Source organism: Macrosteles quadrilineatus, unplaced genomic scaffold (assembly GCF_028750875.1).
Source record: "Macrosteles quadrilineatus isolate MER2022 unplaced genomic scaffold, UCM_ALF_1.0 Scaffold_8__2_contigs__length_117827958, whole genome shotgun sequence".
Lineage (NCBI taxonomy): Eukaryota > Metazoa > Arthropoda > Insecta > Hemiptera > Cicadellidae > Macrosteles > Macrosteles quadrilineatus.
The window spans coordinates 31,183,165-31,210,971 of record NW_026542601.1 but is presented as its reverse complement, the minus strand read 5'-3'; the positions used below and the strand labels follow the sequence as shown (position 1 = coordinate 31,210,971).

At 34.8% G+C, this 27,807-nt stretch overlaps 1 protein-coding gene across 1 annotated transcript in view; it reads left to right on the top strand.

Moving 5' to 3' along the window:
- The window catches only part of LOC128999959 (protein yellow-like), a 45,632-nt gene extending 20,334 nt beyond the window's left edge, over window positions 1-25,298 (top strand). Inside the window, exons 2-10 of the mRNA XM_054426760.1 lie at window positions 5,227-5,404; window positions 7,741-7,922; window positions 9,465-9,585; window positions 12,132-12,263; window positions 12,834-12,965; window positions 14,823-15,001; window positions 19,209-19,319; window positions 20,037-20,200; window positions 23,500-25,298. Of these exons, the coding sequence (XP_054282735.1) occupies window positions 5,227-5,404; window positions 7,741-7,922; window positions 9,465-9,585; window positions 12,132-12,263; window positions 12,834-12,965; window positions 14,823-15,001; window positions 19,209-19,319; window positions 20,037-20,200; window positions 23,500-23,563 (1,263 nt within the window). The 3' untranslated portion in view covers window positions 23,564-25,298. The remainder of the gene's footprint in view (window positions 1-5,226; window positions 5,405-7,740; window positions 7,923-9,464; window positions 9,586-12,131; window positions 12,264-12,833; window positions 12,966-14,822; window positions 15,002-19,208; window positions 19,320-20,036; window positions 20,201-23,499) is intronic.
- Window positions 25,299-27,807: the final 2,509 nt, after the last annotated feature.

Here is a 27,807-nt window from a genome sequence, read left to right as displayed (position 1 = left end):
TTGTCCACAAGATAATAGTTTTATCTCTTGCATTTGCATAGAATTTAACGTAAAGTCTATTTTAACACATATATGTGTTAAAATATACTTTACGTATACGGTATACTCCCTAAGAGTTGTGTACGATAAAAACACTTAATTGCAAAACTTTTTTTGATTTTTGTGACTTTCATAATTAGAAATACCGAGAACCGTCGTATCAAACATGTGAATACGTATCCGTTAAATTGATATTTTATTTAAAAATGTGTCAAATAAATTTCTTATATTATTATATACATCAAGGTTCATTTATACTGCCCCTATGAGTACTAATATTTGCTTGAGAAGCAACATATTGGTTTGATTTAAAAAATAAGTCCAAATTACATAAAGATAAAAGTATAATCCATCAGAAATCTATCTACAACAATAAGTTCATTATCCATAAACATAGCATGTGATACATCAGAGGCTACTTTATTATCACTTAATATCTTGGAAAAAGATGCTAATTAAAAATTAAACATACTAATTTGAGAGGTAAATAGATATAATTCCGAAACTACAAAATAATTCATAGTTTATGTTACTATACTTCACGATACTTAGTTAAAGACAAATTTATGCTTACTTCACGCCAGGGTTTTTTACGTTGAAGCTAAATTAATTTAAAACTTGTAATGCAACCCGTTTATGAATCATTTTTGTCTTCTGAAAATAGTCATATGAAATCCTATTGAGATATATACAGTTTATTGGAGAAAATGATAATACTCCCCAGATGGTTTTTCTGCTTCTCTTTTCTCTTTTTTAGATGTAATAAAGGCAGGAGCTCAATTAATAGTATGTCATTTCATCCTCTATGAGATTACATGTTTCAACTTTCAAAGCTCTTAATATCAGAAAAAAAACTCGATTTTTAATAAAATAAAATAAAATAAATTAAAAGACAGAACATACACACAAAAAGCTAAGATTTGTGAAATATTTTGTCCGTCCTTGACAGAATCATCGACCGTGGCCGCCAGACAAAAACTCAGTTACTTTGCATTACCTAATTTATTGTTCCGCTGTGGATCAAACCAGACCTCCAAAACCTCAAAACAAATTTCTTGTGGTAATTGAAAGCCCAATTAGTTTGTGGCGGATAAAACCGGGCCTATGATACTACCTTGAGGCACTCCGCTGAGGTATATTCACGAAGCAACATGGTAAGTGAAATTGGTTTGCGTTGTATCTGTTGCTTGGGGTTTTTCGAATTCTATATTATAAATGGCCAAATATAAATCCAGCCAGAACCATTTGACGTGTTAACAATGTATTAACGTTGTCTTAAGTTGAGACTTTTATCATCATCAATAAATTTTTAGCAAATACAAACTACAATTAATTTGTTAGAACCTTTATAAAAAACAAAACGTATTAAGTATAAATAATAAAAGTCTATAAAACTCCGATTTAACAGTTTGGTAATTGTTATAAAAAATATAAATATAACAACGTGTATTTTTAATGCTTATTGCTTAATGATTACTCTTCAGCCTAAAAAGGGTGTTACTATCTTATCTCTAAATATTATTGTTGTTTTATTTTATCTAATAAATATTTTAGCCGTTTTATTTAACCTATAAATGTTATTCAATTAACTGTTGTATGGATATTAGAACAGAAACAGTTTAGATTATAAAAAATTGAATAAACAAATGACGTCACTGGCTCGAATATTGTACTAATAACCTTAACATCTGGTTCGGACGTTTATTGCCGGCTCCATTAAAATAATAATAATACAAACTGTTTTACTTTCGGGCTGGTGACGTCATATGTTTAAAGTTATGTTTACGTTTATGTTTAAGATCCATACCGTTTGCACAATTTGTTTTTCAGGATTAATTTTGCCAACAGTGTCATTTAGAGGCTTCTGATTGATTATAACGAAGGTTTAGTAATTGAAAAATTATTTTTGTTCATAGAATAAAACTATAAATGCCTCAAATTCAATTTTATATTTTTTTATTATGAAATTAAACCGTCATAACCTAACCAAACCAACCAAACGTGCTGACAATGAACAAATCTAATGAAGGTTTATTAATCGAAAAAATAGTTCTGTTCATAAAATAAAATTATAAATGCCTCAAATCCTATTTTATAATGTTTTTTATTATAAAATTAAACTATCATAACCTAACCAAACTAACCAGACTTGCTAATAATGAAAAATCAAATGAAGGTTTAACCGAAAAAAATATTTCTGTTCATAAAATAAAACTATAAATGGGTCAAATTCAATTTCATAATGTTTTAATTATAAAATTAAACCGTCATAACCTAACCAAACCAACCAAACTTGTTGATAATGAAAAAAATCCAATACAAAAAAATAGTGCTACGGGTGAGATTCGAACCCGGGTCCTTCGGATCATCAGCCCAGCAATATCCACTACACCACCGAGGCCGTTGGCATCCACCGTATCGTCGGGGTAATGATGTTCCCTCAGCCAATCAGAAGCCTCAAAATAATACTGAAGGCAACACTAATCCTGAAATAAAAATTCAGCATACCGTTTCTGTTATAATATTCTAAGTTCCCTCTGTAATGTATCATGCAAGTAAAAAAGTTGGTAACACAACCTCTTTTGTTTTCAAATTTGTTGTTGTATTGTTAGGGCCTTTTTATTGTTTAACCTTACATACTCTGGATTATCCAAAATTCCAAATTTAAGTGTGGTTTGGTGCCTAACGCTACATTAGACACTGATCTAAAAGTTGTCTAAAAATTAGTTGTCTAAAGTTGTCAAAACCCGTACCCGCCAAACCTTGCTACAATCAAGTTTTCACAATCGCATCAACGCCATCTCACGGATCTATTGTTCGATTGAAAACAATGTCAAACCGTGAATGATTTCCTACGTCTCTATGCAGCTATAAATACCTTTGTCATTTCGTACTCTATGGGCAGTGGTGACAGTTGTTGCTCTATGTAGTGTTCTTATTGTTATGACTATTGCGCCACCTGGTAGCCTAATGGACTGAAAGGGACTGAGTTATAAAAAGAATTGATGTTTTTATCTGCCACGTGCAAATATAGATAGGTTTGAATATTTTTAGTCAAAATCCAACAAGACAAATGGAAATTGACTAGGTGAGCTGGTTTTCTGTGACGGGTATGTTTACATAATCGCATCAATTGCGTTCAAAACACGACTTGGTTTTTTAGATTTCGCTTTAAAGACACAATGTCTTACAACTTGAATCATGCCCACCCGGATATTTTCTTCCACGACTTTATACCTCTGTGACATAACTTTCAAATTAGATGTCTTTGACCGGAAGTCAGTGGCCATGTAAACAAAGACTACACGAAGGTGGTCCCAGTGTTCCGGTAATTAAGTAGAGATGAGGGAAAGTAGTTTGCTCGGTTTGCTGTGATTATGTTTGGATTGTTTAATTGTTTGCTATCATATCTCTGGTCTTGATTTCATTGTCATCCAATAATACAGTAGCAAAATAAAAACAAACATTAATTTCACAGCTGGTTCACTTGTGGAAAGAAATTCACCACCATTAAGAATTCAGAAGATTCTACGATAATACCATCTTCTTCCAAACCACTGACCGTATTTCAACAATAATAATTTTTAAGGTGTTTCAGTATTTAAAAGTCGTATTATGTAAAGTGTGCAGTAATATTTCAACCACCCTCTCAATTATTTATCACCATGTATTTTTTGACGTTTCCTTCATTTAAGCGAATTTCCCATATAGGAAATATGCTATCGCCGTAGGTAAAACCTTAGACTCGAGTCCCGAGGCCGATTCACTTTTTCGTTTTAATGTCACCAAAAGCCAAAAATACCATCCGTTCAAATTCATATAATGTTATCGAATAGTATATTATTATCAATTTATATTTTTTATCTCCGTTGGCTTGATAACCAAATTTGGTTAAATTTGCCGCAAACGTGTTAACCTAAATTTATCTGAAAGAGTTCGCGAACCATCATGACCGGACAGTGGGAAAAGTGCGTTGTTCATTTTTGACCCTCAAAATATGATATTCGTTCTGACTTTAGTGGTTGAGTCTCTAGTAGAGATGGGTATGTTTTGTGTCTGCAGTTACTTGCTTGTACTCTTGTGTCTATATTGATGGTACCGAGTATCAACTAACCCTATTTTTAAAATTCCGATGAGCATCACCAAATACCAGTGTTACCGCTAGTTTGTTACACATTTATTTGCTACTTCTTTTTCTCTTGACTATTGACTGCACTGAACCTTCAGCTACCGTTATTAACCCAATCGGCTATCACTATAAGAAACCAGCACAGAATCTGACAATTTCAAATTGTAATTAACTTTGCCTATTACAAATGTGGCTTCTAACATAATTAACATTACGGTAATGTTATACAAAATATAAATTTACAACTTGAATTAGGTGAACACAATAAAATTGCCATTATAGACTAAACACGACGTATTAATTTATACTGACATTAGAACAAAGAGGGTAAAGAAATTATTTCTATGTATATATTGATTACTAATATTATGTATAAAATACAAATATATGGAAAATATATCTTGTAAAGTGTGGAAATACTACTGCCGACCGGCAACTGCCACCGTGCATTCACGTATTAATTAATTGAATTTGATCAAATAGAACTTGAAACGCCCAATGACACTTTTTTGCAGCGGTGTCTCAAACCTGCTTCCCGTATTTTAAAAACAGCGAGTCGCTTGAGCGACAATCTTTTACTACTGTACCGCCATCCATAAATGCTCCGCTTTAACTCAAGAGAGGGTGAATGTGTATAAGTTCAGCCTTACCTTGCCTCCTTTTCTCACACCTCATCGCTTTCACGCAACTATCGGCTATGATAAGACCTCTGCATTAAAACCAACATTATTCTTTCAATAACCATTGCACTATATCCAGTAGCGGTTCCAAGGGTGGGGCTATAGGGGTTAAAGTGCTCATTCATTGTAACCTGGATAGTATTTAAACATACATAAAACCATCAAGGAGGATTTTGGACAAAGATATAGGCGTTGAAATTGCTTTACAAATCCACCAAACTGCTTTAAAAATACTAAATTTTGCTGGGAGTACCCTTAGACCCCCTTTTTTCTTAGGGAGTGAGGAACTTCATCACGGTAGCCCCCCCCCCCTTGACAAGGTTCTAGAACTACCACTGACTATTCACAATTTAAACATAGTCTTTGCATTGGTTCCAGATGTATCTTCTTCTGCTGCTGCTCTGTCCCGCAGTGCTGGCGGGTCGCATGGAAACACTATATGCCTGGACTCACGTCGATTTTACGTTCCCGACCGAGGCACTTCGAGATGCCTACATTGCCAATGGGGATTTCGTCCCTAAAAATAACCTAATTATTGACGTGGACGTGTGGTCAGGTAAGTTTATTGATTTTTCTGAATCTTTTTTGCAAATGTACGTATTTTTATGTTTTTGAACGTTATTCAAGTCATCTCATTCAATTTGAGTCTCAAAGAAGAAGAGATTCGAAAATTTCGCTAACGTAGTTTTTTTTTATAGATTTATCATTTGTAAAATGTTTTCTTACCGCTTCCACGAATATTATATCTAAAAATGTATCCATAAACACAAACAAATGATGTCACTAGCTCAAAAGTGAACATGTCTGTATTATCTAAATGGAACTGAATATTATATTATAATTATATTATCTTAGTACCTATAAGTATATTACAATAATAACAGTTTTGTTTACATTAAAACTACACATAAAAATAACAATAACTTACGAGGCGGGCACCAATTCTTTACACTTTCTACGCAAAATGCCAACGCGTAATTCACACGTCAGAAAGCAATATTCCCGCCGCGCTGCCATTTCACTAAAAGCCTTGCATAGAGTAACAATAATGTGATGGAGTAATAATTGCGTATTGTCATTACATGTACGGAGTGGTCACGAAATACAAGTGGCTGTGTTTCTAATGTTATGTGGCTTGACTAATTGACATGTTATCACGGCTTACACCTTCTATTTTCTATTCTGCTTAGTAGTTCATAAATTCTTTATTTCGGTTTGTTGAAAGCCCTTTAAGGATGTTTTCGTATAAGAATCTGTTTTATTATTAGTCAGAACCAGAATGAAATGTAGGCTAATGGTTCTGACTAAAATAAAACAAATTCTTAGTCGAAAAAATCCTTAAAGGGCTTTCAACGAACCAAAATAAAGCCTTTTAAAAGTCTAAAAAATTAATTTATGAATTAATCACTAAGTTATTTTTTTCTGAACAGCTAGTTGATTTTGAATAAAGCAATTTAATGTAATGTCTTATTGTAAAACCCGAAACCTGTTTTCTGTTTTATATTTTTTTCATGTAGACAATGCTTAGAGTTTTAGTTGTGGTGTAAACTTGCGTGAGTTTCTCTGTTATTTAGCGTGAGTTTGATGATTTTTGTACTTTACTAACTTGGCTATCACATCGGTCCATTCAATTAAACTAGTTTTGGAATACGTTGAATTAGTTGACCAACAACTGTTGTTCTTCAATAAACTGCCAGAGATTGTGAGGCTGTTGCTTGATAAGAAATTTAATTGTGTAATTACAAAATGGTTAAAAAGTAAGGCTTTCTACACTGTAGATGAATTTTTAGACGCTAAGACTGATTGTATTATAGACTGACTGTGATGTATTTTTTCACTGACGATGCCTATTGTAACGTTCTGTTTTTAATGGCAAATAAATATTCTTGATTCTTGAAACTTAAAACGTTATGCAACTAATCGGCTTCTACTAAATCGGCACAAACATGTTAAATGTTGATAGATAAGGATGATACACAGGGTAAAATGTCCACCACGAATATTCGGAACAGAAACAATATGGTTCATAAACATAAAAAAAAATTATGTCACTGGCCTGAAAGTAAACATGTTTGTATAATTATTTGATTGAAACTGTCCAAACCATTTTATGTTAATGATGTATTGGTATAGAATCTCCATACAGCTTCTGTCATAGTGTCCATCACTGTTTATTTCAGACAAATTGTTCATTGCACATTTATAAAGTGAAAATGTATAAAGTATTTTAAATGTAGGATGTACCTAAACTAGAGGTTCGCCAGTTCAAATCTCACTACTGTAAACTGTCAAATACACATGTCATGTTATACATAATTTTATAGCTATTGTTATACAAACATTTTTGTAGAATCAGAATTTGACAATTATTTGTTAGAAAATGGCAGCTCTTTATGTAAAAAATGTGGTACTATTTTGAATACGGTACCCTAGATTTTCCTAAAAAAATTCAGATAAGTTTACCTCTAGTCTGATTAAAATTTTGCATTGTGAGCTAAGCTTTAATTTTATATGAAATATCACATTAATATCGCAAAAACAAAATAAATTCTTCTTTGAAAATAGTTATGTAGTCAATACTAAAAAAATGTTTAACTTATCAGTTTTAGAAAATGTCTTTTGAACCAAATAACCTTTACTGTAATGGGTAATCTGTAATAAACAACTTTATATTAGCAATTCAAAGTGGTTTTCTTCATCCACTGTCAGTTAGAGATTGTTTCAATACAATTAATTCAGCCCTTTGAAGAGGCATCCTCACTGGCTACGCTAATGACATCGACCATGAAAGCCCGCAGAAAGAACAGTACGGCAGCATATAACAATTTCCGCAATGAAATTCAATCAAATTGCAAACGCTATGATGTTCCTTATCTCATTAATATTTTGCAGGCTACAACGGTGAGGGCCGCAAATTGTTCGTGACGCTCCCCAAAACCAAACCTGGCACTCCAGTGACTCTAGCCACGGTGTCTGACCTGAAGCGTAACGGCGTGACCCTCCTGCAGCCCTTCCCTGACTGGTCGTGGCACCGGGGCGACTGTGACGGCATCACCAGCGTGTTCAGGACCCACGTGAGTGAAAACGATTGCAATCATTTAACATGTTTTCGTCATACTGCAGCAAAATAGTGGCCAACATTGGTATGGTCACTTGACTGTCATTTTAAATCTATATAAATAAACAAAAAAAAACGACTACATAGTGTACGTAGTTGGACTGAGTTGCAGTTCTGTAATAGTCGGCTGCAACAATATTGGCGCCACCAGGTGTGTTCTTGGAAAGAGGCGCAGATTTTGACTTTTGATAATAGTGATGTACTTTACTTTTTTTACGCCAGTGGCATTTTTAATTGATCTCAAAGTTAGTTTAGTCTAAAGCGGCCTACACACTACACGTGCATTGCACGCCGTGCCATTTTTTATATTGGCACGACGTGCTTTGCACGGCACATTTTGCCCACACACTTGATCTTCAGTGTAGCCTGCAACGTGCTAAATTACATCGTCTGTTCGTACAAATGAAATGCAGAACACACACATGTTTTAAGAACATTGGACATGATTAATTGATTAATCATTAAAAATAGACACAAGGCAGCAGCACTAAGCCACCTAGTGGCTAGGTTAGTCCAGACCTTGCACCTCGCTGCCGTACAGATATACGCCGGCAGGGCACTTGGTTCACAATACTGTGGTGGAGGATGTAGGCTCTATGATATATTATAATACAGAGATCTATGACTGCGTCTCGGATCACGCATCACATACAGCGTGCGATCCATTGTAATCTCGATGGTCGTGCCAATTATCAATGATCAATGATCAATTATCAATTATTTAAGGTGGGGACGCCACTATATGCGTATTTAATCTGTGTTGCAAATGGCCAAGACAAAATGCCGTTGATTCACTAATAAGAAAGTACTATTATAGGGTCAAACCCTGTCAAAAGTGGTTGAACTACCAGCACGTGGCACGGGGACCGCCTACACACTAGCACGTCAGAATGGCGTGCTTTGGCACGGCACGCCAAAAATCAAACTCGTCTTGATTTCCACCGTGCCATGCCAATGCACGCCGTGCTTGCACGGTGTTCACCACACACTTGCACGTTTCGTCAGTTTTTGGCACGACGTGCTTGCACGGCGTGCAATGCACGTGTAGTGTGTAGGCCGCTTAAGGAAAGCGGTCCAAACCTATTATAAGGTTTTGTGGATGTGCCGGGAGTTGAATCAGTCCCTCCTGTACTGAGGTTTGAGACGCTAACCACTAGCACAGACTATAAAGTAAAACTTCCATAGTCTGTGCCACTAGGCTAGCAACACTAACACACCCAACCCATGACAATGAACAGTCTGGAGGCAGAAGAGACAATTTAAAACCTATTGGGAAATCCCAACACAATTTGTTGGGATCCCTAACCAGTGCACCATTGAATACAATTTTCAAAGTTTTTCAATCACAAAGAATGTTGTTTTCCAGCTTTATAAACTACAGGATTAAACTATCTAGATTTTTTAGGTTTACAATTTTCATTAAATTGATGTTTTATTGTTGTTATTGTTAAGTCTATACTAACTTGATGGTCATTCAAATTCTAGTTACTGTTCTCAGGTAGACAGATGTGGAAGACTTTGGGTAATAGACTCAGGTGTTGTGGATGTTTTCAATACATTCCAGAGGAAATGTCAGCCTCAAGTTTTAGTGTTTGACCTTCACACAGATTCCCTTATCAGTAAGTACATTACAGAGCATAATGGAAATTAATCATTTATTTTTGTTAGATACATTTTGGGTAACCAGACCACCTTTTATAGTACAGTAGAACCTCTTTAATCCGAACCCCTGTAATCAGAACGTCCACTAATCAGAACGCCTTATTGCTGTACTCTATACACAGAACAGTAGTTCTTCATTGGATACTGTATTTATTGGTATACGCACTGTAATTGTTTCTATTGTAATGTACAGTACAGTACTGTTTATTCCATATGTTTACTATAGTTTATTAAATAAAGACTGTATTTTACTTTATAAAGCACTAGCAGAGTACCCGTCCTTCTTACGGGGTTGGAATATAAGTATAAAATGCTTATTGCAGTTATACTCAAGCTTTGCATTTGCAATAAGGGAGGACACAGTTTGATAAAATTTGCTTTTTTAAATTTACAGTATTCCATAGTATTACACATTTACCATAACCATAATGTTCTACCAGTTCACCTAAACAATAGAGAAAAATAAATTATCAAGAATTCGCAAATTATCACAAATTATTCATGAAATGAAAAACATAAACATAACTGTAAACAATCCTACATTGACAGTTCTCATTGCCAGTTTTTTGTGGCTGCTTATATTAGTTCAAATTAGCTGTTTTCATAAATGCAAAAAAATATAGTGCTGCACCCTGTTGGTAAATCTAATAATTTTTTAATGCTTTTCCATATCATAGAACCAACCTTTTTAGTTGAAACAGCTGACTAAATTCTTTAATTCCCTTTAAATATGAATACTCATAAGGTTAACATGGGGAATTACACAGCCACTGGGGCAGAGCCCGAAAGGATTTTTGAGATAAGAATATGCCTATATGTTAATCGGGAATGTAAGATATCATCATGCCAAATTTCAGCCCAATCCGTCCAGTGGTTTTGCGTGATTGAACTTCAAACACACAAACAAACAAACAAACAAACAAACAAACACACAAACACACAAACTTTCACAATTATAATATTAGTAAGATTTTTCACTTTTCTCTAGCAATTGTTATGTAAAAACAATAATATGTTCTGTAATCCAAACTATTCAATAGTCCGAACTAACCCCGGTCCCAATTAGTTCGGATTAAAGAGGTTCTACTGTAAATAACATTTTGACCAGCATCGTACGTGTTATTAAATTACCTGAAAAAAAATATATATACGTCTAATAACACTTATAATAATATATTTACACTTATACGGTTGACTCACAAGACGGTAAATACATATAAAAGTTGGTAAGTGGTGACCGATTTTGATTGGACACTCCAATCATCATCAGACCCAATAGGCGAATGTTGTAATATGATTCGCCTATTGGGTCTGATGATGATTGGAGTGTCCAATCAAAATCGGTCACCACTTACCAAATTTTATATGTATTTACCGTCTTGTAAGTCAACAGTATAAGTGGATAAAATAACACGCTAACTAAGTGTCGCCCAGTGACTATGGATGGTGCCGGAAAATTTCTTTTTATGATTCACAATTTTTAATGTATCAGAATTTAAAAAGTATTCTAGAGCGAAAAATTGCACATTTAGGAAACACGTTAAAAATCATATTCTGTCATAATTATATCTACAGATTTTTTTTACTTGCATACTTATATACAAATTTGTATTATAACAATTATGGTTTAGATTTTTACCTGTATAAAAATAAGTGGAAATTTACAATTTAGTTTTAGGTTCTACGTAGATATTTTAAACATGTTTGTGTTCACAAATTGTTTAAATTGAGCTATGATTCTGGCCCAAGAGGTTGTGAAGGGAGCCTTTTGGCCTCTTATAACGTTCAAGAAGTTAAGTGAGATTATATGGACTATTTACAAGCGAATATAATCGGAAAATTCATGAAAAGATACGTAGAAATGTGTGATTTTCACTTTAATTTAAGCAAAATTTTTCCGGGGGAGAACCCCCAGGCCCCCATTTTTCTGGGGGGGGGGTATTCCACACCCCTGATACCCCGGTAAGTCTGGCGCCACTGTCGCCCAGTGGAAATCCCTTAAAATATTGTCTGCACCACTGCCTTAGAACCTTAGAAGTACAATCACAGGACATGACCTAAACTTCAAGATGGCAAGATGTTCTATTTCCTTTCACATTGTATTGATACTATGATGAAACTAACCATCGCATAGGGGTGGAAATTATTTAGAGATATTATAGGGATAAAGAAGTAGTAAAAAAGTAGTAGAGTAGGCCTAGTAGTGAAAGAGTAGTAGTATTAAAAGTGATAAAGAACAAGAAGCTGGTGCAAAGCTCGCTTGGCGACTACTCAAGCTTGGTGGAGACCTTAATATACAAACAACCCTTGAAATATATTATCAATGATTTATTTTGTAATTTAGAGAGAAATAAGCCTAACAACACATCACTTAGATTGCAAGTTCGTTTCCCTACAAAACACACTTTTTTTTAAGCTTTGCCTAAACAATAAAACACAATTTTTTTTGCTTTGCCTAAAAAATTACAACACTTTCTTAAATGTTGTATGTTTTGTCTCACAGAGCGCTACACAATACCAGATTCTAACTTGGACCAAGACTCTCTACTGATCAACATAGCTGTAGACACAAGGACTGCAGATTGTAGTGATGCCCATGCATATCTGTCAGATGTTACTTCTTTCAAACTCATTGGTAACTCGATGAAAATGTTACCTTATTGTATAATATACAATAGCATTACCTTATGGAAGGTAATGCTATTGTACCACTTATATAAATTCTGTGTTTCTTCAAGCTTCAAGTCACCTCTTTCCAAAGCATCTGAACATAAAACCTTCAAATATTTTATTACTTTGGAGATTTAATTTTTAAAGGTCTATGCTGTAACCAAAACGCTAGCTTCGACTCTTTAAGTTTTTCCTCATTAGGTATTTACAATTTAAGACAATTGAATCATTCAATTCTCTAGATCATTACAGCATATGTGGTTTTAATAAGGATTTAAAATTATTAGAGGTTGGACATTACAGTACCAGTTGAGCATTATGGGACTATAATAGTTGACAGTCTATAACTGTAACTATAAACTTAGACAATGTCACCCGATGTTTGACTACATAAGTTATAACAAAATTAAAAGAGAGAGATAGATAGAGTGAGAGGGGGGAGAAAGCCAAGGAAAGAATTATGTTGGGTCCCCCTCAATTTAATCTCTAGATGTCAGTACACTTTTAGTATCTTCACATTTTGTTATTGTTTTAGTGTACGACTTAGAGAATGATAGATCATGGAGAGTTTCAAGCAACTACTTCTACCCATATCCTTTGCACGGGGATTTCCACGTAGGAGGCAAATACTTCAACCTCATGGATGGACTTTTTGGTTTGGCATTAGGTGAGTAGAGCTTCAGAGGTAGATGCAACCTGTTAAAATTGTATGTCCATATCCATATGGAGTTTCAGTTTTACTAGGATACTTACCATTATATTTAAAGGTTCTACTTTCTCATACTGTCTCATCTCTATCAGACCCCCGGTTTGCGTATGACACGTTATGAGCCCCATAGGTGTTTGCACCACCTCCCCCACCTTTCTTGCAAAGCAATTTTTTTCTTTGTTGTACCCTCAATAAAAAACTTATTGCTCCCCTGGGCTGCCCACCAGGCTATCCATTTACTAAAGAAGCACTGATATCAAGTAAGTATCTGTGCAACTCCATTACTTTATGGGACACTGAAGAACAACTAACAGTACACACAACCAGAAGATATCAGGTTTGTTTGAACAACCAGAAGTAGGTAATGGACTAAACAACCCTTTTAAGAGCAGGAAACTCACCCTTCACACCCTCTTCAAACGGATTGATACCTTGATATTTGATAAGCTAAAAATAGGACAAACAACAACAGAATGACTGATCACTTGAATTTGGACGTTTCAGAAGTATCTGCATTGAAAGTGTTTATATTATGACTAGGAATGAAGTGCGGCAGGTCAGAAGAGACTACTGATCATCACCAACTTTTCAACTGTGAGGAGCTCATTGAGATGAGATAAACAGCTATTGGCAATCTGGTAAATTGGAAAAGAGGGTAGAAAGCAGAAAACTATCAAAGGTGCTTGGACATTGAAGGAATTTGGAAACATCAACTGACTAAATTGTGCAACGGTTTTAAAAATCCATATGAAGCACCTTGGTTGGGGCTTGGGGCCTCATCCCGCCTCTTCCAGATAGAAAGATATAATGATATAACAAGTATGAGGAGTTAACTATTACACACCATTACGTGGTACAGTTATCCCAAATTAAAAATAACACACAATTTCACATTACTTGACCGTTTGCAATATCAGTTGGATAACTCAGAAACACTCTGTACATTTAAACCCTCTTGAATTTATTCTTTCACTGAAACCTTGCACCACAGTAGAAACCTTGGCAAATAGTATATTTCATAACAAGAGTAGAAAGTAAGTCATTACATATTTGACACCATGTTTGATGTGCGAGATTTATCGAGCTACGATACAAAGACTAATTATTTTCTTAAGTAAAACAGATAATTCCTTTATTACAGTTACAAAACTCATAGCATTTTTTAGGTTATTCCTTCAATTTAAAGTTAAGTTTTAAGTTTTTGTACAGTTTTGGTTATTGAAAATTGAAAAAGTTGACAAAACAATAACACATCTTTGTTTGTTTACGTCGGAAAAATCCAAATAAGATACAGTAGTAAACATTTCTTTTGCATAGTAAACGTTCTTTTTCCGTAGTAAACAATGTAATGATGAATTTTGGCAGGTGATAAACATGTAACGAAAACAGCTCATTTCACAGTAGTGTAGGGAAATAGTAATTTCGTTCCTAGGGCCGAAAATGAGGTTTTGCCAGCTCGAGATAGTTTCAAGAGCTGCAAAACCACTTCAGGCGATTTTTGGCCCTAGGGATGTAAAAACCTGCTAGGTACCCAAATGACGATGACAGCTGGCATAGACAGCAATACGTAGCTTTCTTTGGGCCTCCAATAAACGTTTGTAAAACGGCTAAAAACATCGTAGTGTGGTGAAAAAGATATTCTCTAAGTAACAAATATAATTTCACTGCTTAAGTATTGCAAGGTTCTACTGCATGTAGTTATATTGAGTAAAGATAACAAAAGTGACTAATGTTTCATCTATTTTCCTTCCTAGGTAATTTAATTCTAACCAGGGAAGAACTCAAAAGAACTCTTTTTAATTTCTTCTACTGCAGGTCCTATCCGCACAAACGGAGACCGCACTCTATACTTCCATAGCCTAGCCAGTGTACGGGAGTCCTGGGTATCCACTTCTGTTATCCGCAATCATTCTCTGTTTTCCGAGGACCCTGGAGCATCTCCACGGAGCTTCCATGTATTTGATACTACAAGAAGTTCACAGTCGGCTGCCGAGGTGGGTAGCAAGATTTTATGGTGAAAAGATGCTTGATCTAACAGAATTAGATTATATAGTATAAATCTCAATGTAAAAGCTTGTTGCATAGAATAAAGAGGCTAAAGCTTAGCCATGTAATATTTTTCTTATAATTTCAAGCTACTGCATGAGTAAAGAGGATGTTTAAGCTGGATCATGGTTCAATTGAACCTCAAAAAGAAAGAGAATTCTTCTAATCCTTAAGTTCTAGAACTCCTCTTACAAATATATTACTCTTTTAGTGGAAGGTATTCTACTGGGTTGCAGGAATTTTATCCCCAGAATTTTAAATAGCGTTTATTCAACTGTAGATGTACAGCCCGGAATTATTCCCCCCGGAATTATACCCCCGGATTTTTACCCCCTGGCCAAATAAAGAAATTATTGAGAATGATTAGTTTTCTTCTTTCAGTTTGAACCCTTCTCGGACGGGCAAAATCGTGACATAGAACGGAAAAAAATTATAGGAAAAAATAAAAATTAATTTTCCTAAATTGTGTTTTGTTATACATGTATACATAAAATAAACATAATGTGCTCATAATGTGTTTAGTGAGTCGGTGGCTCAGTCGGTAGTGTCGTGGACTTCGGGCCCAAGGCAGCGTTGTCGTGGGTTCGGATCCTGGTCACTGCCGAAAACATTTTATTAGTTAAGTTCACATTTGTACTGTACTGGCTCGCTCCTTGCTTTGCTGTAAACGACCCATGAACGGGCGTTTAGTTTATGTGGACAGGCAAATGCAAGGTTAAAAGAGGCCGCCAAACTCTTTAAAAAAAATATAAAAATAAACAAATAAATAAAACACAATGCAACACTTCATACTGTCAAAATAATTTTTCCCTTGTTTTTAACTATGCAGATATATCTGCTACCTGTCTGTGGATGAGTAGAAAAGCAGCAGATATATCCGCCACCCGTCTTTGTACATATGACCATGACAACTTTAGGCAATAAATAAAGAACAATATGTAAATAATAAATAAAGACAATGTAGTGTTGAGCGCAAAACATCGAGGGGGGAGCGTAGTAGGGGTGGATGGTGTGCGTGAGAGGGGGAGGCGCAGGAGAGGGGTAGGCGCGGGAGAGCGGGAGAGAGCGCACCAATGGAGAGAGCAGGAAAGTGGCGCCTTGGTACCACGAAACAACTGGTTACTGCTCAAGCACCTGCCAGTCTGTCTGAAGAGAAGGAGGATACATCCGCTTCCCGTCCGGAACATCAAAACCATAAGCGGATATATCTCCCACCCTTCCTTTATCACCATAGACTTAGGCGGATATATCCGTTACCCGTCCGTGAAGGGTTAATTTAATAGTAAACATTTTATTATTAAGTAGCCTATCTAAATTTATTTGTAATCTCAACTAAGTAAACAGGTTTCACTGTTTAACACGTTCGCTGCGGCACGTCAAATAGCGGGCGTATCCCCAGTGCGGCGCAGCCCTCAGCGTCGAGTAAACCCGATTGCCGCGTGTGATTGGCCTTTTCAATTTTGGTCTGACGAATAGCAAATAACGTGAGGGGATGTCCTGCTTTACAACGAGAGTCGATGTAGTTCGCTAAACACCCACAGATAGCAGCACTGCTTGGAACGTAGCCGGTCCCATTGGAATTGTATTGCCAAATGGAGGGAAAAAGACGCGACAAAAAGAAGACTTTTGAGATTGCCAGACGGGGATTTTACGGGGAAATTTACTACCAACCTACACCACAACAAAATGCAAGTCACATACTACACGCTAACGTCGTATAGGTCCGCTTTCGGCCGACTCTAGAGCAAAAACGAAGATATACAAAAGGCATTACCGAGCGTTCCCGATGGGGACGCACCGTACGGGGGCCAAGCGCCGTACCCATTCGGGAATGGCCGCACTCTACGTGTTAATTTTGATATTCAGGATTTGGGTTTGGAGCCAACTGTTGGATGATATAAATGTTTGATAAACGGAGTATCTCATTTAAATGATAGTTGGGTGAACATTTTTTCAAACGATTTATTATACCACTGTGGAAAAATGTACTTCCTTGCTGTTGTTTACTTATGCAGCACTCTTTTTTTTGCCGCACTCCAGAATGCCAATCAAACAACACCAAACAGCGTGCTTTAGGCATGTAACTTGTATGCGCTTGGAAATCGGTTTGCAACGCTTAAAGATACTACGACTACGATCAGCTGTTGCAGTGATTCTCATTTCGTTCAATGATTGGATTTAACATATAACCTAAAAATGTGTTGCATAGTGTTTGAAAGACTAATATTATTTATATGCTTTATAGTAACTGTAGGAAAAATATAAGGTGTAACAAGAGTGCAAAGTGGCTTTTCAATATTCAATATTCTCCATACATGGGTATTTAATAACAGTTTTTTTTTTTAATTTTCTCCGTAACTAATAACTGTACAAAACACATTGATATACTGAATTATTTTTTTTATTTTTGTATATTTATATAAAGTTGAACGGATGGTACTTTTAGCCTTTGGGGTCATGAAATATAAATTTAAATCGCTCCTGGGCCTAGGTCTCACCACACCTCGGCCACCTACGGTAATAGCTCCTTCCCTATAGGGAAATTCGCTAAAATTGACTTAAATGTGAACTAAAGGAAGGTAACCAATGATTCTAACTTCTAAGCATTATACCTTTGGCATAAGTATCACAAACACTCTACTTAAATGTGCATCTATTCAAATAGGACTAGGAGTATGATAAGTAAAACTACATGCCAGTACTAAAACACTTAACCTTCCATCGGGCGCATCACGGAAGTTACCTGCGGGTCACTACTTTTTTCGTTATAAAAACCATAGTATGTGTTCGGCAGGGCTGTGGCCTGATTTACCTCACAAACCTCTTTTGCGGAATCGGTATTGTATACTCTTACCCTTTTCCCAGTTGTCAGTTGACTTAGGGGAGTGGTTTGCGTAACTACTGGAAGTAGCTTCCGTGAGCACCCTGTGATGTAACGGGTTTCCCGGAGCCTTGTTCCGTTTGCGCCCTTTTGGCCTTATTTAGCGATATTTTAAAATGGATGAAGAAGAACTAATTGCAAGATTGTTGGCTAGTGTTGAAAGGGAAGACAAGGAACCACATTCAGTAGAAAGAACTTATGGTGCTTGAGTTCGGAAACCTTTTTTTTTTGCAAGAAAAAGAGCTTTGACAAAATGTGTAGTCCTTCTAACAAATGATTTTTTGCATTAGACAATAGATGTTTTATTTCAAACACCATTGCAATTTTTCTAAAGAGCTTTGACAAAGTAAGTTGTACTTATGAAATAATTATCTTTTACTAATAAAAATGGTTAAATACCTATAGTACTTGTCAGTGATCCTGGAATTTAGGTCAGCGACCCAGGTTTCAAACCTAAAGGTTAATTTTCAAGCTGATCAGCTTGAAAAATTACGTGATCTAGAGGATAAACATGTTAAAATTATCTTTTATCATAATACCATTGGTGTTTTTATGTCATACACTGATGCAATCTTTGTCTAAGAGCTTTGATTAAATGAGTTGTCCCTGTACAAAATTATTATTTTTATTAGACCATGTACATGTTTTTATGTCATACAATATTAAAATTTGTTTTCTAATATACAATAGTACTGTATAAGTACAAAAAGTAAATATTTTTTGTTATCCGCAATACTTAAGTATTTTTATTTTCATTATAACACTTTCTATTTGATATACAACTTAAGCAATAGTGTAATAACTCATAAAAAATTATTTTCTAACAGTTTTATTGCTATTAAAATGTTTTTTACTCATCATTGTATAAGTTTTTGTACTCCCGGAGGTAACTTCAGTGAGTGCCCTTTGGTGCTTGAAAATTAATGCACCCAACGGAAGGTTAACTAGGCGTATTAAGTTTTTTTTTTCTTTTAGTTGCTTACTTATAAATTTAGGCTCAGGTTTATTTTTATTCTTTTGTTGCCGAATGGGGAAGGAGCAATTATTTCTATTCACAAAATTGTAAAACTTTGGCAATACCTCCCTGTAGTTACGTTAGCATCAAATCCCAAAACGTCAATAGGAAACCTACAATTTCACATCCAAGCAAAGTATAATGGAACAAGTCTAAAACTAATTTCTTAACTTTGAATCTTAGAATTTCAATCAACAGCTTTTTAAAAGTCTGCCAAAAGTTTTCTTAACACTCAGTTCTATAAACACTCTACTTCCAGGACATGACGGATGGTGGAGTCCTCATCTACAGTTTGGTGGGGGACAATGCTATTGGCTGCTGGAACTCTCACCTGCCTTACAGGAAGCAGAACTTGGATGTTATTGCAAAGGTAATGGAGGTTTAGGTTTCTTACGTTGCCCTTCTTGGATCTAATAGGGAACAACAATAATTGTTGGTATCTCCTCAGCTATTTTGAATAGCGTTAACACAAAGATTGAGCTTGAGTTTGCGTAAACTTCTCTCTGTTGACTAAATTTTGTAGAAAAACCAACCATTAGGCCTACCTAATGGCAACCTCTATAGGCCTAATGCTTTAATTTGTGCTAGTCAACCTTAACTCATATTTTTCAAGTTCTTGTACCAGAGTAGTATTAAACTTAAGTAGTTTTAAACTCATTTTGCTGAATTGTTTAATCTACAAATATTGGTAGAGTATCAAAGAACTATATTTTTGTCACTAATTCAATGAAAAGTGTGACTTCAATGAAAAGGGTGTCATAATTATTTTTGCAAAATTTGAACACTATTAGTGCAACGGTTCTTGTGGTTGATGAGTCACACAGTCACTCACAAGTCGGACAACTAATCTCCGACCGCCCTTTACACAATACATAGTTTCATTCACTCAACTATTATTGCTAAAAATCAAAAAAGTTTAGAGTCATTCAAAACCATAACCTTACTTTATTTATACTCCACGCTTGTTCACTAAGTTACTTTTTCAGAAATAAACTAAGTTTCCCCTTGTTAAAATCCTATCTAAGCCTTGGCAAGATCCAATATCAATCCAATAGTTTTCAATCTGTATCTCAGTTGTGTGTTTCAGGATGACATCGCACTTCAGTTTCAAAGTGGACTTAAAGTCTATGGGAACCTAGTTTGGTCCTTGAGTTCACGGTTTCAAAACTTTTATCTGGACGAAGTCCCCGAGGACGAGATCAATTACAGAATCAACGTAGGAAGGCTGACAGACCTTTTGAGGCATACCAGGTAGGATCTAAAAATCTATGTATAGGCCACTTTGTGGAATACTTTCAAAATTTGTTAGTTTGTTTTATTTCAAGGTGAAAGCTCAAGTTATAGCAACAGATTTTACTTCCTTCCCCTGTGTTATTATCAAAGATTTTCATGGTTTTCCTAGTAAAATCTTGTTTAGTTACCTTTTAATTTCTTCCCCTATACACAGTATGGAAAATTTATTGTTTATGTCAACATTTTCAAGTTTGAGTTTTGGGTGCAATTATGAATCCAAAAGAAATTCAAAGTAATGTGTATGTGGATGTGCACAGAGCCACAGACTACACCTGATGAATTTTGGAATGTGGGTTTGGGTACCAACCCATGGTAGCCAGGATTTTTTTTATTTGTAGATATTTTTATTATAAAAAAAAATTATATAAATACCCCCGCCACAGCAAACCTGCCGACTAAGCAAATTTCCATTTGTCTGAATTGATTTTCAATTAAATCTATTTAAATAACATTAGGTTTAACGAGTACCTAGGTTTGCTGCTACAAGGAAGCTAATAAAGTGTGGTTTTAGTAAAATATGAATAGCTTAGTACCAATATAAATAAACTTGCCAAGTTTGATGAAAATAGATCCATAAACAAGCAAACTACAATATTTTACAATATTCTCCATAAGAATAATATGAATTTTTTCCGTTACCAATAACCGTACAAAACACTTTGATATACTAAATTATTTGTTTTTTAAGCTCTTTAAAAAATCTAGAGATAAAATTGGAAAATGTTGTTTTTTGAGGGTGAAAAATGAGAAAACCCAATTTTTACCCCATAAAACCCCGTTCCCATGGTCCGATCATGCTGGTTCGCAAGCTCATACAAGTTTATCCCGCCAATCCTTAAACCAAATTTCATCAAAATCTGAGAATAATTACTCGAGTTATCACGTTCACGGACACATATATAACTCTCTCTCTCTGTAAATATATATGTATATTATTAAGTAAATTAAAATACTAAAGTACCCTAAAAACATTTTATTTTATATTACTTAAACGTGTTTCGGCCATTCATGCCATAATTTGATTGAATATGACGTTTTGGTTTTGAGTTTGTGTCAAGGTTAGTAAATTGTCTTTGTCAGTAGTGTGTTGTGTATAAATATAAAAGTCTTCTTTTGCATTCATTTTTTTTTCCTTTATTTTCAACATCTAGAATATAGGCCTACATATTTTTATTTATATCTGAGAATGTATGGTCGGCATACGAGGATTTTTGCGTTGTCATGTTATTTGATCTTATCGCCTGTATAGTGTATATGCTCTCTGTATCTGACTTTGAATGTTCGACCTGTTTGGTTTATATGTAAAATAAAATTTTTTAGGGTACTTTGGTATTTTAATTTACTTAATAACATTTAAAGTAGCCCTCATCGGTGTATATAATAACAAAATATATATATACATACATAAAAATTTGAACCAATGGTGGTGTTGGCCTCTGGGGACATCAAAATGAAAAAGTTCATCAGTCCCGGGCCTATGTCTTACAGTGGCACCTACGGTAATTGCTACTTCCCTATAGGGAAATTCGCTAAAACCATAAAAACGGAAAATCAGATTACATTTTAGAATATTATGATCTTTTAACTCTTAACAAAATGGTAAGACTGCCCCCCCCCCCCCCCCCAATGCTGTAACAAATACGGTTCAAAAGTAATTGCAACTTTCCTGAATTTCCCATAAAATATAAAAGTTACTACCACCCTTTGCCTATGATAACGGTTGTTGACACAGCTAATGGGAGAAAGTATGTGTTAGATTGTTGATACCGTTGTAATAGGTCAAATATTAACTGGGGGTAATATTTTTACGGTCATCTTAAATAGGTTGATTTGGTTCACACAAAGGCCGCAGCTAACGCTGGATGTGGTAACGTCAGTGTGGAGGGAATGAACGTAGTTCTTGACCAGGAGTGGAATGGGAGTGCTGCTTGAGGAGGGACCCGAGCAGTCAGTTGTCAGTCAGCCACCAAACGTCGCTACACAATCTCCCTTGCAACAATATTTTCGGGATTGCCGATATTAAAAACATTGAAACGATCCATACACTAGAAATTGTAGAGCAACACAATATCGCTCTACTTCATCTTTTTATAGGTCGTTAAGGTGCGTTTAATATATTTGAAGTTATATTTTGTATTTTTGTCGATGTTCAAAGCAGGATTCTGCGCACACAAATAAAAATTTTGTTTTGTGGTTACTAATTGCTATAAACGTTTTATTATTCCAAATTCAAGCAAAAATTAGTTACGAACGACTCTGGCAATTGATTGAGTTAATATTAGGACACGTTTTACTTTGGTGTTAACCAAGTACGACGAGCAATTCTCACTTTATTAATGCTCAAAAGATTATTCTATTAAATTTTTTATTGGCATGGTATTATTCTTCCAAATTTGAAATTTTTGAGTGGCTATGACGATCACATTCTAAAAGTAAGCTAATATAGTTTTTAGCATTGTTATAATTAATGTTCTGAGCTGTTAATGTGGAGCCTGTAAACTCAATATGATAATACATTACAAACACTTAAGAATCTCTGACTATCTCATTTTAGGCTATAGTTATCTGGGCAAATTTAAAGTGTGACTAATTTTGGGTTAGAAATTACTATTATGTATTGACGAAAAGTACGGTAATATAATTTGTTGTGTTCTCTCGGTAAACTTTTCACCACATTTCATGGCGAGCTGAACAGGGAAATACATTGTATGACGATATTATAATTTATTGGTTCTCATACACCAAAATTATGTCATAGGATTACTTTTATGGCGCCCGAACAGGGACCATAATCGTTATTGGAGAGCTTGGAAAATATTACAAGTTAGTTAATTAGTTTAGACATATTATTTCAGTGGAACTAAAATGGCAGTACTGTGTGGATAAACGTACCATGTTTTGTAATAAAGCCATAGGATTTTTGTTGGAATTAAATTATTTTGGACGTGATTGTCGTTTATTCATTGAATTTATTCATACCAGTCTTTATAAATTTGCTCTGCTAATATACAATTATTTAAGTGGGAAGAAGTGTTTCCGGTTTTAACTGTCTTCAAAGGGGTTACAGTGCCCCACCTTCAAATCTGAGGGTTGTTGGTATCAGATGCCACTTGTCATTGGTTTATCCATTAATTACACAATCTAACAAAAGGGCGATGTTCTACATAATAAGACAATGGTTTGGTTTGATCCCTAACGTCATACATAATATGCCATAGGTGGAAATAGGAAAAACAAACTAGTTCAACATGTTCCAGATGTGACCATCGCAGTTCTAGCGGTTCCTCATCCAGTCTCCAGTTGAGCTTCAAGAGTCCATGATGGTCGGAGTGGGGGGCTCGTCTAGTCCCCCGCACCCCTGCTCACAGGCCTACCCCCTCACAGCTCACAAGCCCCGTGCCTGTCAAGTACCGCACCTTCGTCGTCACTGATCACTACCTCATGTCTAACATGGTGGAGATGGGAGACGACTACAGCAACCAATACAGCTATGTCAAAGTCAACCATTAAACCTTCCAATGGAGGCAAAAGTATGATTAAAGATAGAACTAGACATTCTATTCCCGTGTTAAAGTTGTAACTAGTTTAAGAATATAAATTAAGTATTTGAATTTAGCCACCAAGAGTGTGCTTATAAAATTACTAATTCCTGTTAAAAGCCACCATTTATTAAGAAAATCTATAATATTTATAAACTTATATTTCATACTGTAAAATTAATACATTTAATTAGTAGATACGCCTATGCTATCAGGTATTAGGCCTATCTAAAACTGTAAAAAAGAAATTGCAATCCATGGATTTTTTATTAAAAGATACAACTAGTTATTATTAAGAGAAAATTTGTAAATTGTAATCACTAACTATAAGAAAAGTGTACTAGATTCAAGATGTAGTTGTAGCTTTTCAGTTACAAAATACAACAATCAAAAGTAGAACTTAGCCAAGTTAGAGTTAGGTTAGCTGGTTAGGCATAAATGTGTCAATTGTATGCAGTATCAACCACTCCCTATGTGGTGCGTGAAAATTCAAAGTTATGTTATCGTAGAACAAACAAACCACATGTCGTGTTCGTTAATACTTTCATGAAAGTTTGAAAGCTAAGTATGTTTTATACGAATCCATCATGAAAATATTTAATGTAGGAACACATAATAAATTGAGTATCTATGTTACAAAATGAGGTATTTTTGGAAAGTTACAAATTTCGGTCATGGTTTAGTTTAGTTGTGCAATATTATACGACTTTTTTAATAAACATAACAAATGTGAAAGACAATTTAGACTTTTTCCGCCTATTATGTAATAGTCATTATCATGATATGACTATACTTTTTATTGTTAAGTCGCATAATATTGCAAAACCAAACTAAACCAAGACCTAAATTTTTGACTTTCCAAAAATCCCTCATTTTGTATCATTGATATTTAATTACTGTACGTCTACAACGTTGAAATGGTGAAAAACCTGCAATAATACAGCTATCCATCCTGAATACCAATTACTGCATCAACTAAAAACACTTCTGTATAATCTTACATTAAATTACCAACGTAGATTGTGTTTTATGTAGACAACAGTTAAAGTTTGATACCTGACATTTAAAAGTCACCTAATTAATTCTTAAACATTTTTTATGTAGGCCTATAAACTAACACGTGTCATAATATTGTGCTGCTGACAGTACTTTTAGTCATTTAGGCTAGTATTATAAAAATGCTTTTTTAGAGTGTTGATGACGTTTGACTTTGTAAATATAGTTTATCAGCCAACCAAAAGGTACTTAAACTTATAATTAATACATATATTAAAAACTTATATTAGGGTTAGGCTACTTAGAGAACATTAACATCAAAAAACTCTGCTACCAGTATTAAAATGTGAATTCACCGTTTATGTTTTCTTAGTTCTAGATGAATATTATTGTTTACCATTGATTTGGAGATAATTGATTTTCAAAGGTAAATTAGATGAGAAAAATGTTATTTTTAACTGATTTGCACTTTCACCTGTTAATGCCTGAGGAGTGCCATTGTATTTAAGATCATGTATATGTAGATGTACAATAAAACTTTATCTATAGATATTTTGTGTTTCTGTCTTCTTTTCCTTATGATTATAAATATATTCAACCTAAGCCAAACTAAGAGGCCAAAGAGATTGTACATTTTTCAAAACTGGAGAAGAACAATGTAACTAATTAGGCCTAGTTAAGATTGGTACTATAATAGCAAGGTGTAACAAAAATTAGGCCAAATTCTGCATGAATCATTTGCCTTGGTATCAACTAAGAATGACTTGAACCATTTGACAAATTATAAGCTTGCATGACTTAAGTATATGAGTTAAGGATTGAAATTGCATATTCAGTTTGAATGTTTTGTAATCCCCCCCCCCCCCCGGGAGGTAAATCAAAATATAAAAAATACATTTATAGTAAGTCAATTGTTTTAAATATTTAACCTCAAAAAGTCAAGTTTTGGTGTTTTATGATCTGAAATATTATAACATGGTTAAGGACACGGGTATATGCTTAAGTTACTTAGTCAGTAGCAAGTGGGACATGCACAATAAGCTATAGGCCTATGGTTGATGTGCCGGGACCAAGGTTACACCCCATCATGCAAAGCTTCAATTAAATAAGTCACCTAAATCTATCTAGATACATATTGACAGAATCTAATAGCTTCTAGAGTAGGTGTACCTATACAAACTATCCTGCAGGGACTGAAATTTTATCAGACAGACTAGTCAGGTCGTTCATTCAAGAAAAATTTTAACGACCTCCCGAAGCCTAAATTGAGAATGTTAACTTACTGTTAGCTGCAGTAATAGCTTGAATAAGGGAGCGAGCTGGTGTAGTGGTTAGAGCGCGGGACTTCAGTCCTGGGTTCAAATCCCGCCAAATCACCAATGGATTTTACCTATCTAAGTGATAATGCCGCATCCCCTAAGTTAGGTCTAGTCTGAAGTTATGTGAAAAATCCCAAGCTCGTGCCTAGAAAAAAAATAGCTTGTATATCTGAAAAAATTCACAAAAGGCTTCTTAATGAACATCCATTACTTATAAATACCCCCGCCGCAGCAAACCTGCAGACTAAGAGAATTTCAACTTTTATGATTACAATTTTACTAAAATATTTCCATAAATAAGGTTATTAACAATAATTCACTAGTGATCTAATATTTACTTTGCTGAAAATCTCTAGAATTGAGGTGGTAATAAATCACCCTTGATAAATATTTAGTTTTCCTACAATGAAGACAATTCACCCACTCCTACATCCATTTCAATTAGGCCTAAAAACATAATATAAGTTACCTTAAAGGTGTGCCACATATTAGCCTATAATGCAATTTAAGTGATAAGCATAACTTATTAGGCCTACTGTAACCTAATATATAGTGTAGGTGAGTGATTGAGCTATTATAGTGCTCACCTAGAAATAAAAAAACCGCTGGTTCAATCCTGGGAAAAGTTAATGACTGTTTGATGGTTTGAAACTGGACCTAAGCTGTCCATTGTGGTTATTCGCTTTGGTCCTAGCTAAGCTAATAAAACTTTGTATGGTCGCCATTTCAATTAAAAGAATTTAAGTACCGGTATTTAAAGTGTAAAGGGTACAAAATCCGTCTAGAGCTAGGCCTACCATTAATCCAAATACCAAATTTCTTCAAAGTCGGACCACAGGAGAGGAGGTGTAGTCAGTAATCTAAAACTTTAATAAACGTCGGTACTCTAAAACTTTAACTTAATAAACATTCAAATAAATTCAAACATACATGCCACGAACACGAATAACTTACTAGAACGGATCACTATTCACGGACGGTTAGCTTTATGATGGATCGTCATAAACATAAACAAAAAATGAAATGACAAATGAGGTAAACTCAAACTCTCAACCTGTTCTAACGCTTCTAACCAGCCCGAATCGAATCCTATACTAATAAGGTCTGCCAACGCCCAAACTCGAAAATGTTGATAAAAACAGTCATACTTTCTCCACTCACCCTACTATGTGTGTAGGGAGAAAGTAACATCGCAAAAATGTATTCAAATGCTATCAACCAAAGATAAAAGATACCTAGATTTAATAAGGCTATTTAATTTTTACCAGGAAATGCGAAATACGGATTAAAAAACACAGACAGTAGTTATCCGAACACTCCTTTCACTTTCACTATTTTATTGCAGCCTAATTGTATCGATTCACTTACAGGAGCACAATAAGCATCAATTTAACGGTCCACATACATATCAAATCAAATCAAAGCTTTATTTTCCAATAGACATTACAAATGCATGTGGAATGGTCAATGAAGTATTATGTTGGTAAACATTTGTCAAGGAAGAGTACAATAGATGTAGAGTACAAGGTCAAATCAAAATATACAATTACAAAAATAAACAAATATAAATGTAAAATATACAACCTTACATAGTATTCACTTCCACTATCCAGACACTCGATTTTTTACTGAACTGAGTATATACCAAGTATTTGTGGTATATACTCAGTTATTACAATTAACATAAACATTAAACACCTTATCTCAGTTT